An 18,588-nucleotide genomic window follows, 5' to 3' on the forward strand; every position below is an offset into this window, starting at 1 on the left:
TGTGGGGATAGGTCCTTGTTACAGCACAGATTCCTGGGGGCTAACACTCAAGACTCTGATCTTGCAGTGATGGGGCCAGGTGAAGTCTGTGCACACTAGAAGCTGAGAATTACTGTCCTGATCCCAAATTCCCACGAAGAGCTGTTTGTTAGCTCAGTGAAGAATGCTGGGCTAATGGCACTATCTAATGCTGCAAGTAAATTTTTATTTTAAATTTTACTCTATTACTCTCTAATCTACTTATAGTTTCGGCAGCTACTTTTACTCAGAGGTTGGCTTGAGAATAGAAGTAAATAATGAATAGCATAGGCCCATAAGCTAGGGAAGATCCATGGAGGCAGCTTAGGTGCACTGGGTTCAGAAATCATATCATGTTCAGAAGATTTAAGGAAATTTATATTCTGCCTAGAGAAAAGAGAAGGTAGTAAGTTAGAGATGAGAGGTGGCCATGAATGTATTAGCTGCCTCAAGAATTTGCAAGAGGAAGCAGAGTTGTTCATAGTTTTGAAGAGTAGAATAGGAACCTAAGTGGAAATTAAAGGAAGATAGATTTTATTAGTATAAAGAAGCGTTCTGAGTGATCCAATAATGAAATGGGCTTCTATATTGAATAGGTAAGGCCCATTACTAAAAGTATTTAGGATGAGTCTAGACAACCTCCATCAAATTATTGCTGAAGGCAATTTGTTTAAGGTCCCTTTCAAGTCTAAATATCTATGATTATAATTGTAAAAGAAGGGTAGAAATGCTAAGCTGTATCTGATTTTTACATTGATTCTTTCTGCAGAAACCACTACCATTTATTTATTTGATAATCGTTTATTGAAAACCTACTATGTGCAAGACACTGTGCAAAGCTTTGGGGATACAGAGATGAGGAAGATACACTCCTGCTCACAAGGAGCTCACATTCTAAAAGGGAATCAGACAAGTTTTTAACAATTATAATATAGTACAATCAATGTGATAATATAGGTATGCATGGAATACTGTGGATCAGAGAGGAGAGACATCTAACTCAGCTCAGGAGAAACTCAGAAAGGAAGTGCGTGTAAAAGAGTGAAGAGACATTAGTAGCCTGGACAAGTGCTGATGGTAACAGGGAAGGGCACTCCATGCAGAGCAAACAGCATGTGCAAAGGCACCGAGGTATACAAGAGCCTGGTGCAGCTGGGAACCGTGAGTAACTCACTGGGGCCCAAGAGCAGTGTCTGTGCAAGAGATGGGAGAGAGATGAGGCTGAAGAGGCAAGCAAGGGCCAGAGCGTCAAGGACCTCATATCCCACACAGGGACTTTAACCGGAAGTAGGTGGGAAACTACTGGAGAAATTCAAGCAGAGAAGTGACATGCTCAGACCTGCAATTTAGAAAGATCATTCTTGTGTCAGTTTTAATACAATACTGGCAGAGGATAAGACTGGAAGAAAGGAGACCAGTTGAGACTCTTTGCAGGTGTCCAGGCAAGAAATCACAAAGATCTAAACTAAAAGAGAGAGCCATGGGGGAAGAAGTGGTGAATTACATGTACTGAATGCCTTGTGGCTCAGAAGGTTAGATCCACAGACTGTGGAAGCCGAGGCAGATGGGATGTAAGGAGTGAGAGAGCGAAGAGTCTGGGAGGGCTGCAGAGTTTCTGGCTTGAGTAACTGTGTGGATGTCAGTGCCACTGGTGGAGATCAGGAATACAGTAGGAGGAGCAGTTTTGGTGTGTGTGGGGGGAGCATGATGAGTTCAGTTTTGGAAATGTTGAGATTGAGGTGCCGGTGGAATTTCCAGTTCATCTTCAACACGCATGAAAATACTCTTGCAATTCCAGTCCCTGAACTCTGCCGAGCAGAAAATGTCAATCATCTGGAAAGGGATTAAATCAACCCAGCCAAGTTAGAAATCATCCTTTCTAACTCCACTCGCCTTGAAATGAGAATGGAGTTCCGGCGAAACAACTGATTCTCTTTTCCTTATTCCTTCTGTTTGAAACTCCTTTGTAGCAAAATTGGTCAACGTATCCTCACTGCATGTGCAGGTTGAAATGGTCAGTTTTCAACAAGGAAACTATGATTCTTAGATGTCTATGCAGATGGCTTTTCTTATTCAAGTTCCTCTCCATAACCCTCTTTAAAGACTCTTAATGGATTTCCATATTTCTAAATGTCATATCTGTATACTTCTTAGTACTATACACCCTTTATGCTCTCTCAGTTCATTCCCCAAACAAGCCATTTAACTTACAGACATCAAAACTTTAAAAATTTAAATCATCTTTGAAAATGTAAATTCCATCCTTCTTGAAGGAAAGACCCACAATATCTAAAGATTAGAAATAATGTCATTCAATTTATACAAAACTGAATGATCTCTCATTTGCTAGGATTCCCTTATTTATTTAATCCTTTTAGACCTCATGCATTTTGGGAGAATGGCTGAGACCTTTTTGTGTGTGAAATGAGGCAAGGAGGCACACGTTAACAAACAAGCTACACTTTTCCCATTTTGACTCTCAACCCTTGTTTCCACTGATGCCGATAAGAACTAAACAGTGAACAAAGGATCAATACAGGCATATCCCTTGTACACAGCACTCCCCCACTTCTCTTATGCTGCTTCTCTTGATTTTCCCTGCCCCTTCCCTCAGGTCTCCCTCTCGGCAAATACTCACAGCCTTTGCAAAGACTCCCATAAGTTCTGGGAACTGATGCGTCAGGAGGGCCAGCATGGCTGTGAAGGAACACAATCCGGCAGTAAAGAGAATAAAGAAGGGAAGCTCCTTTTTTGGGTAAACTGAGACTTCATGGAAAGCTGTGGAGAAGATCAAAAGGGAAGTATTAGAGCTGGAGTCAAATGCATTATCAGGGACTTTCTATAGGTAGGACTGCCTCTTCCGAGCTTTGGCTGACACCAGTTGGAAATGAAGAGGGTAGGGCACTCAAACAGGAAGACCCAACATCTCAGCCAGCCTTTGGCGGCCTATGCGCTTCTCCCAAGTCCATGTTCAACCTTTAGCACTCTGTCTAGGGCATGTCACACGTTCATGGGCAGCGACAGTCACACTATCTATGCCTAATGTATATGTACATATGTATGTATATCCCTATATATAATATTTATAGTCTTCCTTTATGAAAAGCAAATAGGAGTTTCCTTGTGATGCAGTAATTTAAGGATCTTCCATTGCCACTGCAGGGGCTCTGGTCTCTGCTGTGGCATGGGTTCAATACCTGGCCCAGAACCTTCCACATGCTGCAGGTGTACTGCCAACCCAACCCCCCACCAAAAAAAAGCAAACAAAATAAAACAAAACTTTATTCAAATGATAAAGCACATGTTAATTGAACAAAACCTGGAAAATCCAAAGTCAAGTGTAATGAAATAAAAAATTCTCTCTAGATTTTCAAATCAATATGGTAGGGTAATATTAGTTAATCTTGCATTTTTTTCCTGGTACCTATGTCGGCAAAGGGTGCCACTCTGACAGAGAGACATTCAGCAAGGACCTCACAGGCTGGCCCCTTCAGTCTGAGAGGGTTGGGGATCAAGGCTGCAAAGGTCATCTGGCTCGACTGTGAGAGGCTCTTAAGGATGAAGAGACTCCATCCCTCCGTCCATCCATCCATCCCTCCATCCACAATGGGGGATTTTTAGAGTGATTTTTATAACTTTTAAATTTTGAGTGTTAGGTTTGGGGAAAACAAAAGCCAAGCATGGGCTTCCTTGGCTTCTCCTCCCTGCGTGGCTGCCTGTAACCTGGGTCGGTAGACATGCTGGCCTAGGGTGGCAGAGACTGGCCTGCACAGAGAGAGAAGCACTGAATGCTGGCCCAGTGGAGGGGAGCTGTGTGGCTGTGCATGAGCACTACTGCCACTTAAACCAAAACGACCCAGGGGCTCCATCTCCCTCAGGAAATCCAAGGTCTCAAGGCCTCTCCTTGACCTTTCAGCTCCAGTTACTTATAGCCCTAAGCGTAATCCACTCTGCTGAAACTGAGGGTGCAGAGGGCCAGGGAGGGACAAAGCACAAACGAGCATGTGCAGCTGAGTCCAGGGCGTCAACCTGCTAGGCTTCTGAACAGGTGGACATGTGCTCAGGGCCCATGGACAGGACACCGTTCATGACAGAATGCAGGTAGCACATAGAACCACCTACCCTCTCCCCACCCTCACTCTCAGCATCCAGTGATTTTGAGGGGAGATCAGACTTGAACCACTGCATTCAATTTAATAAATGTGAGCCATAATTTTCTGTTCCAGGCCTGCAAGAGTATTCCTATACAGTCTCTTTTAAGAACCCCAATCTTGTTCTAACAGTGAATCTATCCCCATGGAAACTTGACTGGACTCAAATCATTTTAAACAGTGTACTTTTCGGAAAGCTGCCTTTCATAACAGAAATTGGAAATGTTAACAGGGATCTCCCTGAAGGAGGATCAAAGGGTAAAGTGCTGGCCCATGGCAGGGATTTCTGAAGTCACATCGAATGCAGAGTGAAGCCCGCTTTTTCACAATAAACCCGGGTGGTGAGGAACAACACATGGCTGAGATCTCCTGGCTCCCGAGGTAACACGTCTCCCAGCAGGTCCGGCCAACAAAGACACAAGAGAGCTGCCTCCCGCTACTTCAGCCTAAGATGGCAACTCCTTATGCACCCCAACCCAACCCACCACAGTGGAGATTGATGGCCAGCTCAAAAATGTGGGCATTAGGCAATTTACCAGCACCCAGGCCTCCAAAGTGATACTAGTCCGCCGGGCAAAGCACTTAAATATGTTACAGCTATGAGATAGGATATAACTGGCGCAAGGTGAGGGTGGCAGGAGAAAGCATAGGGAAGAGAGAGTAGCCAAAATTTGGAGCATCTTATCTAAGGAAGAAAAATATGTCCCAAGTCAGGGCCACATGAAGAGCCTGGATTTGATCCTTATACACAGTATAATTTGATAATAACTATTTAGCTGGGATTGTGGAAATAACGTTACATTACAGTGACCCAAATCATACTTTCCACACGTTGTACGGCCCTGGCACTGCTAGCCTGTAAGGCCCTCGAGGACGGGGTTTGCACTCCATGTGCTATACACAGCGCTGAGGCTGCACATGTGCTCTGCACACGTTACACCAGCTCCCCCAAGTGCCCTTGGGAGATGCTCATGGGAAACCCCACCAGCTCAGAGCGCCACCTCACACACCGCCCTGTCCCATGACTCCGCCTCTGGCAACCATGCCAGTGTTGTGGTGCCGCCCTCCCATCCATGACTCATCTGCACTCCCTCTGATGTCAGTGCTTCCCCTTCAGATTCCAGGCTGTGTGGACTACATCTGAGCAGCCAGACAGCCCAGGCAGAGCCCTGCGCCATGAATCAGCCCAGGAGGAGCACCTGCCCCAAACAAGGGGTCTCTGTGCTCAGATCAAACAGTACATGCTGCCTCTTCATCTAAGTTTCAGCCCTCAAGAGTCTTTCCCTTTGATGAATCTGGAGAGATACAGAGGAGCAGGAAGCCAAACCTATACACGTAACTCACTTTAATGCTCACGCTATCGAACAAGGACAGGGTTTTGCAGAAGAGCAATAAAAGACAAGGACCATCATAACCATGTGTCATTTCCATCTCTTCCCGTCCCTCGGGCACTCCACCCTCACTGGCCGCAGACAGAATACAGAGGGAGACTTACACGGGAGCAGCTCACGGTCTGCCGTCTCTGTACAGATGGGGTAAGGATAAAACAGATGCCCCTTTTCCAAGGGATATGGGATCATCCGAAAAGCTGAAAAGGAGCGATAATATGTTAGAGGTGTGATACTTGTCTCATACGTTACAACTTCAAAAAGGGACCTTTAAGCATCTTTATAATGGTGAACACACAAATAACTTCCAGAAAGGATGCAGGACTTGCCCAAACCCTGAATCATGCCAGATAAACTGTCAGAGATGCATTATGATGTATGACTCATACATTAGTCTCACACTATATATTCTGGACAGACCTCACAAAACTGGGTGGGGATGGGGGTGCAGAGGAGTAGGGAAAGCCATCAATTCCAATGCCGAGGGTTTCCTCATCTACAAAATATTATTAAAATGCCATAAGCATTAATTCAGTATAGTTCAACTGATGGTAATAACGCAAGCCTGGATTGAAATGCTTCCCTAAGAAGCAAATGTGGACTGACTTGCTGGAGCACGTTAGAGATGCACAAATATGAGAGGCACTCTACCATGTCTAGTTTAAAAAAGTGTCTAGGTGGATTAGAATTCCAACCAAGATGGATAAAAACAAAAACCTAAAAATGCATGACTTGGGAGGTATTTCTAAACTTTATGAAACTTTTAAATCTTCAGTATCATGTGTGGGGGGGTTAGAATCTGGAAAGATTGATTATCTGCATTTTGATGATGTCAGGCCACGTAAATTCTGCTTTTGTGGCATCAGATAACATTAGGTCTCACACTGAATTATGACTTTCCAATCAATCCATCTCTTCCCATTATCACGTGTGTTACTCTCCCTGTTACGATGTCATCAGCATGTTAGTCTCACTGTTCCTATGAACAGTACTCGAGGAGGAATTTCTCTTCAACAGATGTCCAGTAACTACAGCATGCCATAGATATAAAACATAGAACTACACCCTACACTGGGAATGTCAGCTCACAATCCTTGCCTTCATGTGTGTCAAAAAGGGGTGGTAGCAACAGAGCAATCTTTTCGGTCTTAAATGCTATATTTCAAGCTACATCCTCAGCTGTGTAATTACCTAAGCCTTCTCAAAATGCTGTCAATGTACATATTTATATTTTGCATACTTATTTCAAACAGAAATCAGAAACAAAGAATGTTCTCCCTCACAAGAAATGACAAGGTTCCATTGTAACCAGCATCAGTGCACATATGGTATTTATTCTGGTGTCTGAATATTATTTAAAAGTAAAAACATTATGTATGTGATTCCAGCATTTGGAATGCAGTCAATCTACACCACAGTGGTATCACTCTGAGGTTACAGCACATTGCCACGAAGAATATAAATCACTATAAACGTGGGATTAGAGCAGAGCCAGTTTGCTGGCAGTTGGCTGAGGTAAAACTGTTATCAATTTTCCTCTCGTAACAGAAACCTCTTAAACAGAGATTAAAACATTACAAACATCCCAGACTTTAACTCTTCTTAAAACGAAAGGCTCACTCTAGTTCAATCGGACCTTTTCTTTCATGCAAACAAGGAGTTTGCACTGTTGTAAGTGACAGAGGAGCTCTCTGCACAGGTTGCTAACACACAAAGCCTACTCAAAGGAACCAGCGACTCTTACAGTAGAACTAGGCTTGCAAGAGAGAGAAAAAATTACAAACCCCTAATCACTTAGTGCCTTTATAGGATACACTAAACTCTCTTCTGGGAAGCAGTGCATTTAAATGTAAACTGCAATATGGCAGGATGTGAATACCATTTCCCATAAATGATGGCTGCTAGGAAAGCATCCCAAAAATGTAGAAAAACCTATGAGCAAGGTTTTTTTTTTTTTTTTTTTTTTTTTTTAATCCAGAGCCTCCATGTACAACAGGGCTGCTGTAATTAAGAATCTGTTCAGGTTCATATGATATACATAAACCCTCAGTTTTCAAGTGGCTATAGATTTGAATGCTAAATTTTATTCAAAATTGAAGTCAGTTTGCACTTCAGGGAGCAATTTTTTAAATGAAATATAGGAGTGCAAGATCTTGAGAGTGTTCAACCATAGAAATCAAATGCCAAATCAGATGCCAAATGTTTTTCACACCAGTATCTGGCATGTGTACAGAATTTTGTGCATCAAGTTCATCTTTTTCTTCTAATCATTTCTGATCTTTTTGGAGAGGGTGAAAACATTGATCACCTATGATTTAAAAAAGAATACACACATGCACGCGCGCGCACGCACACACACACACACACACACACTTTCTGTATTGTCCTCTCCATCTAACCCCCGTGATTGTAAAGATGCTTATGTATTCTTAAAATTTCTCTCTTTCTCATGTCAGTTGTCATTTACATTGAGTTCATAAAATAATATTGAGACTTCTGGCTTCACTAAACAAAAGCAAACACAATTTTTGTTTGCAATTCTATCCTTTATCCACCCTGCTGTGCAGGGTCCAGCAAAGTGTGAGATAAGCAGTGGAGGTCTGGAAAGGGCGGCAAGAGGCACTGCATAAGCCTTGCCAGCTCTGCCCCACCACCTCCTGTCCCTTTCACTGCAAACATATGTAACTGCTGCACAAGAACCTCGTGGTTTTAACCAAATGTCCAGAACTTTGCAAGTGCAAGGAGTAACACACTGAATTGGCAGGGCAAGAAAGAATTGAAAAAAATGTCATTTGATCTCTTTTATGAATTTGATCTACTTCTAAAAACTTCCTAAAAAAATCTTCATCCAAAAAAAAAAATACATTTCAGGGGAATTAAAAGTATATGGATATTTAAAAAAAAAAAAACCCAAAAAGTTGGACCACTTAGAATTAATACATGGGACACAAGTGGTATTTCTGCACTTTCCTTTTGCACCCCCTCTCCTCCTTCTTCCAGAAGAGGCAAAATGAAACCGGGAACTACTTAATGAATACATTGGGCCCCGCACAACAGCGTGTGAAGCACTATAGTGCTGCCTCTGACCACTGTCCAGACAGGTTTTCTAGGCTCCAAGGCTATTAGCACTGTACTCATCAGAGACTCTGCCAAGACTGGAGAAAGACTCCACAGAACCAAAGAATGGGCAGAAGGATGAATCCATGAACAAATTAATTCCTGATTTTCCCAGTGATTTCTAACGACCTCTCATCCTATCCATAATATAGACAAGAACAGAAGGTGATGTTTGATACTTTGTCTATGTTGCCTTTTCAAAGAGGATCTCAGAGAACTTTATACAGGCTGCTTGTAATAGCAAGAACTGAGTTTGAATCCCAGCTCTACGTTGTCAAAGGGTGAGCCAAGCATGTGCTGTCTCTGAACTGATGATGCTGACCGCCTAGGGTAGGAACGGGATAATCCGACAGTCACAAAACAAGCATGAAAGTTCCCCTGCGATAGAGCACACCTAATGGGGGAGCGGTGAGGGTGACATCTAAGGATGGGTCGAACTTGACAGGCTAATAACTGTGTGTCATTAATCTGTGTCCCACGAAGATGAGAACACCATGGAACGCAGGAGGCTGTAAAGGGACTAAGTGTGACAACAGCAGTCAACATGTCTGTACGTGGTGCCTGACTGCTCAGTGAAAGGTAGATTCCTCTGCCCTTTCCCTTTCCACTCACCTAAAGCTCCTACTTTCTCTACCAGGTCATACTCTAGCTCGAAAGTAAAAATGCTGCTTGGTTGTGAACAATGACAAGTGCAAACCTTAGAAGAAAAATTGTCATCGATATGCAAATTGTATGTTCTCACTTTTGACAGCAATGCAGGTAACTGGCCAGGCCATAAAGGCTCTCTTTTTTGTGAGGCTCTGGGCACAGCAATAAAGAAAATTCAAAAGTCAAAAGCCTGAGTTCTGATCCACATTTTTTCCCTATCTAGTTATACGGCCTTGGGAAAACTACATTCCTTTAGGTAGATTACAGGATGTTCTATTCCAGTTGTGAAGAAAAATTCTAGTTTCACAGCAGATTCACTAACTTGTTAGTGATCCTCAATATTCTAACACTCTGTTCCTGCTTCCATGATAGTACTGCTTGTATCCACACTATATACCGGTGTATATGTATACATGGGCACACATGCATGTGCGCACGCACGCACGCGCGCACACACACACAAACACATACGAATGTTTCCCTCAAAGAATTTCAGAGTCTCATGCATCTTGGCATCCCCCAGAGAACATCCCGCACAAATGAGGGACTCAATAAATATTAGTTGAATAAAGGAATAAATAGGGAGAAGACATAATTTTCTCTTTAAAAACCCCAGTGGATTCAAATTATGGTCAGTTACCCAAAACTGAATAACTGAAAGGAGCCAGCCGGTTCCTCGGGGGGCGGGGGGCGGGGGTAGGCGGCGAAGTGTCGTACAGTAACACTGCCTAGCTATAAGATAAGTTGGCCGTGGCCAACTTATTTTCCCCCAGTTTTAAAATTTACCCTTAGATCTATGGGGTGAGGGGTGGGAGAATCTCTTTAGCAGTCCCAAAGGTGCCAGGCTTTTGGAGGAAAGGTTGGGTTAGAGGAAATGCCCTAAGGACTACATCTTACAGCAAGGAGCATTTACCAACAGGTTCAAAGAGAATAAATTAGAATCAGAATCTCATCCTTTGCTTCAACAATGGACCATATTCTCCTCTCAAAGGAAATACTTTGCCTTAGTCCTCCTAAAAAACACCACCTTCAAATCTTATACATTATTTAGTGAATTCTTTGGAAAAAATCTCCAAAAAGAAAATAAAGAGTCTTACTTGATCAAGTGGAAAAAATGGAAACAAAGAAAAGTTAAGTGATTTACCCCATGGCATTCTACTCTTCTGATATACAGAACTTGAAAATTAACCTAAAGCTCACAGTTGTGGTCAGGAGACTATCTTGCTTTATGAAATAAAAGCAGCCAAACAGAGCCTTGAAAAGATTAAGGTAGGAGGGAGACAAGGCCACATCAGTATTTAATGCAGGTAAAATAGAAGATGTGCCACTTAAAACAGAGTCCCATAAGGTGCAATACCACTGTAAATAAGACACAGTTCAAACGAGATCCCTCATTCATTTATGTTTTCACATTCGACTCATACTTGCAGTCATGTGTGTGTGTGTGTGTGAAGATAACCAGAACCTACAGTGTTTAAAATAAGTATAATTCAGATAAGATGGCAGCTGTGTAATGAACTAAGAAGCATGTTTTTAAATCTTACGAATTAAAGCTTTTCCCCTTTCTTGATTATCTTGACTTTGAGGAACATAATTGTGTAATTTTAGGGGCTGAGACAGTGATGAATCAAACATTTTACAAACCTTTGAAATGCTGATGTATTTGTGGTTGAGGATTTAGTTGTTGTTGTTTCTTTAAAAAAAAACAAAAAACAAAAAAAAAACCCCGTATGTTTCAAACCCAAACAATCTCTGCCATGCATCAGCTGGACTTTGGGGTTTTATAAAAAATGTGAATTATTTCAGCCTGATTGGTGGGAAAATCAATTCCACAGGATGACTAATGCTCCAACATAATACACTCATTAAAAATCAAAGAAAAATATACCTCTATCCCTAACCCTAACCAACACTTTTGGCATAAATAAAGGAGTAGGGGAGTTTTTGTTGTTTTTATTTTATTTTATTATTTTAAAAGTCTTTTTAGGGCCGCATATCCTTGCGGCATATGGAGGTTCTCAGGCTAGATGTTGAATCAGAGCTACAGCTGCCAGCCTACACCACAGCCACAGCAATGTGGGATCCGACATGTGTCTGAGACCTACACCACGGCTCATGGCAACACCGGATCCATAACCCACTGAGCAAGGCCAGGGATCAAACCTGCATCCTAATGGATACCAGTCAGATTCATTTCCACTGAGCCGCGACAGGAACTCCATGTTGTTTTCTGTTTTTTAATTTCTGAAAGCTAAACTGACTTTTAAGATGGAACCTAGTGAAATTAGGTATTTTTACCTTCCTCCCTGAATTTTCTTTTTAATAAAAAGGGGAATCCCGAAGGGAGTTGGGGAATGGCCTTAACTTTTAGAATGAAAGAAAAAATGATTTCAGGAGAAAACCTAGACAGGAGGCTGGAGATGTCAAAAGGCGCCACCCAGTGGAGAACTGCAGGAAGTTCAGTCTCCTGCACACAGGCACAGATTGTCTGGAGGAGGCCCACTGACCTCAGACAGGGAGAGGGAGTTGCTCCAGCATTGTGGCTGCCCCCTGGACAACTGCCCGGAAGCCTAGGAACTTGGGTGGGGTGATGGCATTCAATATCATCAGTGCTTCACAGTTTTCAAAAAATGGGTAAGTTAATACCACTATAGGTAGCTAAGTCATAATGTTTTCCTTTTGCTTTTTAGGGCCGCGCCTGCAGCATATGGAAGTTCCCAGGCAAGGGGTCCAATCTGAGCTGCAGCCCCTGGCCTACACCACAGTCACAGTAACGTGGGATCCGAGTCGAGCTGTGTCTGCAACCTACATCGCAGCTCACTCAACACTAGATCCTTAACCTACTGATGGAGGCAAGAAATGGAACCTGCATCCTCATGGATACCAATCGGGTTTATAACAGCTGAGCCACAACAGGAACACCCTGAATCAGAATTCTAATCCAAGTCCTTTGATTTAAAATCCGGATCTCTGATGCCTCCATTTAACTTAGAATGGAGCAGATCTAGACGTCACGTCAAATAATTACATGCAATTGTCTGAGGTTGGCGTGATAATTCTTTCTTCTAAATTGCATGACAGATTTATAGCTTTGCTTTTTTAAAAAGATCAAAGCTGTTTGTAATGAATGATTATTTTTCTAAATATGTTTGTAGAAAATATATATGCCGTTGTAGAAATTTTGAGATGTACAAATGTGAAGGAAAAAAGAAATCACTTAAAACCTACTTAAAGATGTATTTATTTCCAGTCTCTTACCTTTGTTTATATACAGAATTTTTAGAAAACTAAAATTGGGCTCACTCTATATTTAAAATGTTTAAGTCCATATTTAACAAAAAATATAATTTTATATAGAATGATTAACTTTCAAAATACTAGAAAGGGCATAGTTACACCTCAGAATGTAACCAGTGGTATAAGCAAATGTTTCAGAGATGGCTGATTCTCTTATCCTGAGTCTATTCAGCAAAGACCTAACTAGACAGTAATACAGAGAAGAGCGGTGAAGAGGAGGTAAACCTGGCTCTACCAACAAGGACGTCCACCAGGACATTCATATGTTACTCATTTCGGTGAACCTGTTCCTCTCCTGAACAGCTGAGCTGGCCACCTCTGTCCTGCCTAACACAGAACTTTATCAAGAGCCCATGAAATCACGGAAATTCAAACCCTCTGTGAACTACACTGTTATACAAACACTCTTCAAGGTTCTTGGGATCCTCCAAGGCAGTCAGCATCTGGAGCGCACACTCATGGTTCTCTTTTCTAAAACTGAATGGCATGGCTCTCTTTCTGAAAACTGAACAGCAGTGTAACTTCCTGGGTTAAATCTTAATTACTGTAAGGATCAAATGCAGAATTTCCCTTTCCTATAGGTCTCTGACTGCCTTGCCATGCTTTTTATGTCTAAAAACGCACTCCTTTTTATTCTAATAAAATGTTCCGCCCACCAAATTTCAAGTGATTACACTCCCCCAACAGCACTACCCTGCTTGATGTGGAGGCCACCACGTCACTTCACATTTCTCACAATCTCACCATCCTTCCCAGTCGTTTCAGAGCATCTCCCACTGTCATCTGATTATATGGGCAACTAACTTATAAATAGAATTTCCTCACAGGGTTTTTCCATGGTTATGCTATTCCTAACACCGTATCTTTATCACTTCTCATCCCTCTTTTTATCCTTTCTATAGGACTGTTAACTTTCTTATCCATCAGATACAATCGATAAGCTTCTATTACTGTTTCCAAGATACCAATCTATCAATATGGTTTTTTACTGGGTAAGCCAAAGTGTCGATTTAATTTTACCACAACTAACATTAGGTGAGGCGTCTCATGTTCAGTCTTGCTGGGCTTTCTCTGCCTCTTTCTCAGGTTTAAATGAAAGTTCCTTTTGTCTCATCTGGATAGAACAGTTTATATGCAACAATAAGCCCAAGCCAGAGAGGACTGTTCACATGTCCGCACATGCCCTGAGCAGAGTGCTGTCTTAACATATCCAAATACCAGGTCCAGGACAGCTGGAGTGTGGTATTACACTTCCAGAGTAGGGGTAGAAACATCGATCAAGTTAACATCCCTTAAGTTATAAATAGTTAACTGGACCTGCTACTGATGCTCCAAAGAAATATTTTCTAAACAACTAAACAAAAGATTGTCCATCAACTTGAGTCCCTTCTCTGTCAAGTTACTTTTACTCCATCCCATTTAGCTGTCCCTCCTCCCTTCCTGTACCAGTTTGGATTCCTGCTGGGTTACAGAAGGGCAGGAAAAGGGAAGAGCAGCAGATTAGCAAAATGAAAATGGAAGGAGCAAAGATAAACAGTGAAAGGGATTAAAAAGACATTCGTTTGTGAGGCTGATCAGAGTAGGGGTGAACTAAGGAACAATTATCAGAAGGCTCTACTATTTATTTTCCCCATGAAGGGGGGGAACCCCTAGCTGCAGATTATGCTGTTTCTGCTTAAATTAACAATAACAGAGTGTCAACATACATGTTGTCCAATAATCACAATCTTAAGCCTTTTTCCTTAAATCACATTCTCCCAAACAGCCCCATCACTTGGCATTTCTCCACACAATGTTTTTGCTTCTAATACCGTGCTAGTGCTTCAAGGCCTGGTTCAAATTTCCTATGACCCGTAAGGTTAGCCATGCCCCAACCCATAGGGCTCCCCCTTCTGAAAACGACTGCTGCTGGTTACTCCTCCCAGCTGGATGAGCTGCCTCTCCAGGGCATGGAGCAGTCTCACTCACCACTGCAGTCTCTTCTCCTGTCACAGAATGATGGTCCCTCGCATGTGCTCAACTTATCCCTCATCCGTCTAACAGGCGTTTACCCCTTATCCACAATGCTACACTTGCCACCAAATATCAGGGTCCAGTGGCCATTGCTTTTGTTCTAAAGCATAACTGCTATTCATCTGTTTGGCCCATGCAGCTCTCTAGGAGGATAACTGTGGCTCTTTAGCCAAGCCTCCCAGAAAGCCCATCCAGGAGTGGTCATCAGAGCCCAATCTAAGGCCTAACCCCATATCGAAGATTCCCATGATGCCAAGGGGCTCTCCAGGTCTCCAAAGAGGGATTTCTGGGTATAGAGTAAATCTCTGCCAGAACAACCTAGACTCATCCCATCTAGCCTAAGAACTTGCCTTTCCGAGCTACAGAGATGGCCTCACCACAGTTACACCAACCACCACTGGGGACCTGGATAGCCTAAGTCATTAACCATCTCTCAGTGAAGGGATATCACAGAGAAGGAGAGCTATAGATATGCAAATCTTCATCATTCATCACCAACACTCAGGGTAAAACAGCTTTAGCATCTTTTCATGCTTTAGCAAAATGTTTCAAAGAAAGTTACTTACTGCCTTCCCATGTACAGTGCAGAAGATTCAAAGCCCCTTCTACCCTCTTCCAGTGTGCCAGATGAAAGAACGCATATGCGATTGCTTCACTGTCCCCTCTCTTCAGGATGTGTTCTGGGGGCAGGATCAAGCTTTTCATTTCTAGTAAATACTGAAATTAAAAAGACAGGAGACGGATGTGTTAATAGAGTGATTTGGAATTCAATGTTGAAAACAGAGCGGTTTGATTTCCCTAAAGCCGCTGCTCATAAGCATTTCATCAAACCTGCAAATTCATTGCTACATTTGAAGGCAATTACTGAAACATCCAGCAATCCAAAGTCTGCTGACAGATAATTAGCCTTGTACTCGTTTCCTACAGTGAAGATCAGAGGCTTTCAGGCGAAGATATTCTAATCAAAGAAATACATATAGACTCAAACAGCATAAAGGAAAATTTAGAAGACACAATAATTTGGCATAATTTTGTAGCCAGAATGAAAAGACATAAAACAAACACATGAAGGTTAAGAAGCCATGTGACTAAGCCAACCGCACTAGAGAGACTTGAGAATGACTAGCACTGCCCATTAGTCTAGCTGCACAGATCCATCCAGAAGACCTAGATCTGCAGAAGGGTCAACCCATGGCTGCTCAGACGCTGGAGGAGGAAGGGGCGGCTGGAGATCGGGAAGACCCAAGGCGGGGGAGCAGTACAGATCCCAAACCACAACACGCAGGGGTCTCAGCTTATGCCTCTCTGTCCCGATTTTGCACAAAGGAGGCGGGAGCACAGGGCAAGGGTGGATATTCCTCCTGGGGGCTCTGAGAAGATTAAGTTTCCATTTGTGTTCTTTCGTGTTTCCTATAGACTAGAAAGGGAAGCATATTCAGGGTGGTATTTTATATCTGCAAACGTTCACTTGACTTTGCTGACTCATGTCCCCTGGTGCTCCACTCCTCATCACCTCCATTAGCAGACCATGGAGGGATGTGCTTCACCGAAAGGACACAAGCACAGCGAAAGGCGGTGTTAGGAGGAGAGATGTCCAAGGATTTTAATGTCATAAACAACTGTCTGGATTTATCTGTTGGAGGAAATTTATGAAAGAGGGTGAAGAGTGGAAGAATCCTGACACACAGAGTGGAGGTCATGAGACTCCCATCATGTTTCACTATGGCTTCCTATTCTCTGGGCACATTGGGTGAAGTGGCCTTTTAGCTTCCTCTCCCGTTGGCACACTCAGTGTCAGGGGGCACTGCCCAGCAGGAGCCAGGTGGACACATATTGGACTCTTGGTTTCAGTAAGTGAAACTTCCTTGCTCGGGATCTGCTACTTAAAGAAAACTCCAAGCTTCAAGCCTCAAAGCAAGAGGGGGCTATGAGAGAGCCCACCTAGGGGGCAGTGCACTGTGGAAGCAGCAGCACACCTGAGGAGCTCTGGGGTGGAAGGCCCTCCCCCACAGAAAGACTCTCGCCAGCCTGGTCCATGAAAGTGTTTGTTATTTGGGTGGGAGCCCCTCAAGCATGAGTTTATGCGCCTTTTCGAATTTTACATGTACTGCTTTCCGTCTTTATCTTGTTTTAAAACAGTGCAGGAAAAACATCTTTCGGGAAAACTAATGATTTTTTGAACTGCATAGTAGTCCAACTTGCATTATATTTATAATGAATAGCAAACATAACAAACTACAAAGGTGAATTTTATGTTGAGAGATATCTGGCTATTGCCTTGTGATGCTACCTTAACAGAAGCCATTATACCATATGTTGCTACTGCCCATGATGAACTTCAAAGGCCCCAGCGGTCATAAGATATATCATTTCTAAAGTACTATGAACTTTATTAATTGGTTCGAAGTAAGTTAGAAAAGGAAGAGTATTTAGTTTCTCTTAATAATCATCAGGACAGGAGTTCCCATTGTGGCACGGTGGTTAACAAATCTGACTAGGAATCATGAGGTTGTGGGTTCAATCCCTGGCCTTGCTCAGTGGGTTAAGGATCCGGCATTGCTGTGAGCTGTGGTGTAGGTTGCAGACGTGGCTCGGATCCCGCGTTGCTGTGGCTCTGGCGTAGGCTGGTAGCTACAGCTCCGATTAGACCCCTAGCCTGGGAATCTCCATATGCCGTGGGAGGGGCCCTAGAAGTGGCAAAAAGACCAAAAAAAAAAAAAAAAATTATCAGGAAAACAAAGGAAAGGGAAAACGTCTTGCCTAAGGAGAGCCCTGGAATAAGATTTTGATTTCTGAGTTTCTAATAATTATTTATAACCTACCAAAGAGTTACCTTCTAAAGCAGGATCATGTTATGTGAACCTGAAACAAAATAAATATGAAAACAGAAACCTCTTCAAGTCCTGAGGATCAGATGGTGGCTGAAAGAAAAGTGTTCATTACCATTCCTTTTTATTCCTATGATTAGGAAAGGCTTTCAAAGTCATTTCATTATGCGTCTAAGAAAGAACTCTCCTCTTGGGCTAAGAAACCTTCAGGAACGGGGCACCTGAGAAGAAGGGGACCTGGTAGCCACCCCCATGTGTGGGTAGGGGTGTGGGAAGGAGGGGGATGTTTAGACAACTATCTGCAAAGGGACCTAACAGATCTGTCTTCTCTAATGTGGCAGCCTCTCTTTAATGTGTGGCTACTTAAATGTTAATCCACTGACATCAAGTACAATTAACAACTCGGTGCCTCAGTCTCGCTAGTCATATTTCAAGTCCTCAAGTGCTGTATGTAGTTAATGGCTACCAGACTGGACAATGCAGGGACATTTCCACAATCACAGAAAGTCTCAATGGACAGCGTTGCTGCAGATAACAGAAGTTTCTAATTTTCAAGTTATGGAAACAATTTTTAACATGAAAAAATTTCACACATGACCATGGTAGAAATTATAAGTGCAGAGACTATTGATCAAAAATACACAATATGGCAACAGGTTAAAATAAATAGTAACAATACAAGAATTCATTTAAAAGCATTGTTGGCCACCAGGGCATCTACATAATATTTGGAAAAGAGCCGTGCGCATGTGTGTGAGACAGATGGTGTACACAGCCTGCAGGCTGAGTGTGGTGCATATGGCTTCAAGGACAGCGTCCACAGCCACCCGTGTGAGGCCGTGAGGTAATGCTCTGTTTCTCCTCTAAGCTCTCTCTGATCTTTGGGCATGTGTACTTTTCCCACAGCGCCTTAGATTAGGCATCCGTCTTTCCCCTCAGCTCAGTCGTAAGCTCCTCAAGAGCATGAATCGCTCTTCCCAAGATGTCTCTACATGAGCATCCCTGGCCCATCAGCTTCGGGAGGCCAACCAGAGCAACTCACCCAGGAAACTCAGTGCCTTCTCACTGCACTGACTTTACGGCAGAGACAGGCTATGTCTATAAAGGAGATTTATACCCCAGCATAGT

The 18,588-nt window shown here is 42.8% G+C and overlaps 1 protein-coding gene across 50 annotated transcripts in view; it reads right to left on the bottom strand.

Annotated features, from left to right (window-relative positions):
• Window positions 1-18,588, bottom strand: part of ST7 (suppression of tumorigenicity 7) — a 315,021-nt gene that overhangs the window by 62,795 nt on the left and 233,638 nt on the right. For 37 of the 50 annotated variants that reach the window (XR_014833022.1, XR_014833033.1, XR_014833028.1 and 34 more), the window contains 3 exon segments: window positions 15,199-15,349; window positions 5,665-5,757; window positions 2,657-2,796 (listed from right to left, as the gene is read on the bottom strand). Coding sequence is in view for 19 of the 50 variants with exons in the window: in XM_021078412.2 (XP_020934071.1) it covers window positions 2,657-2,796; window positions 5,665-5,757; window positions 15,199-15,349 (384 nt within the window). In the remaining 31 variants the exon portion in view is untranslated. 50 annotated transcript variants of the gene reach the window in all.

Source organism: Sus scrofa, chromosome 18, assembly GCF_054392235.1.
Source record: "Sus scrofa isolate SSC_HxYL_T2T_F1_AM1 chromosome 18, Sscrofa_HxYL_maternal_Yorkshire_Landrace_v2.0, whole genome shotgun sequence".
NCBI classification, from domain to species: Eukaryota; Metazoa; Chordata; class Mammalia; order Artiodactyla; family Suidae; genus Sus; species Sus scrofa.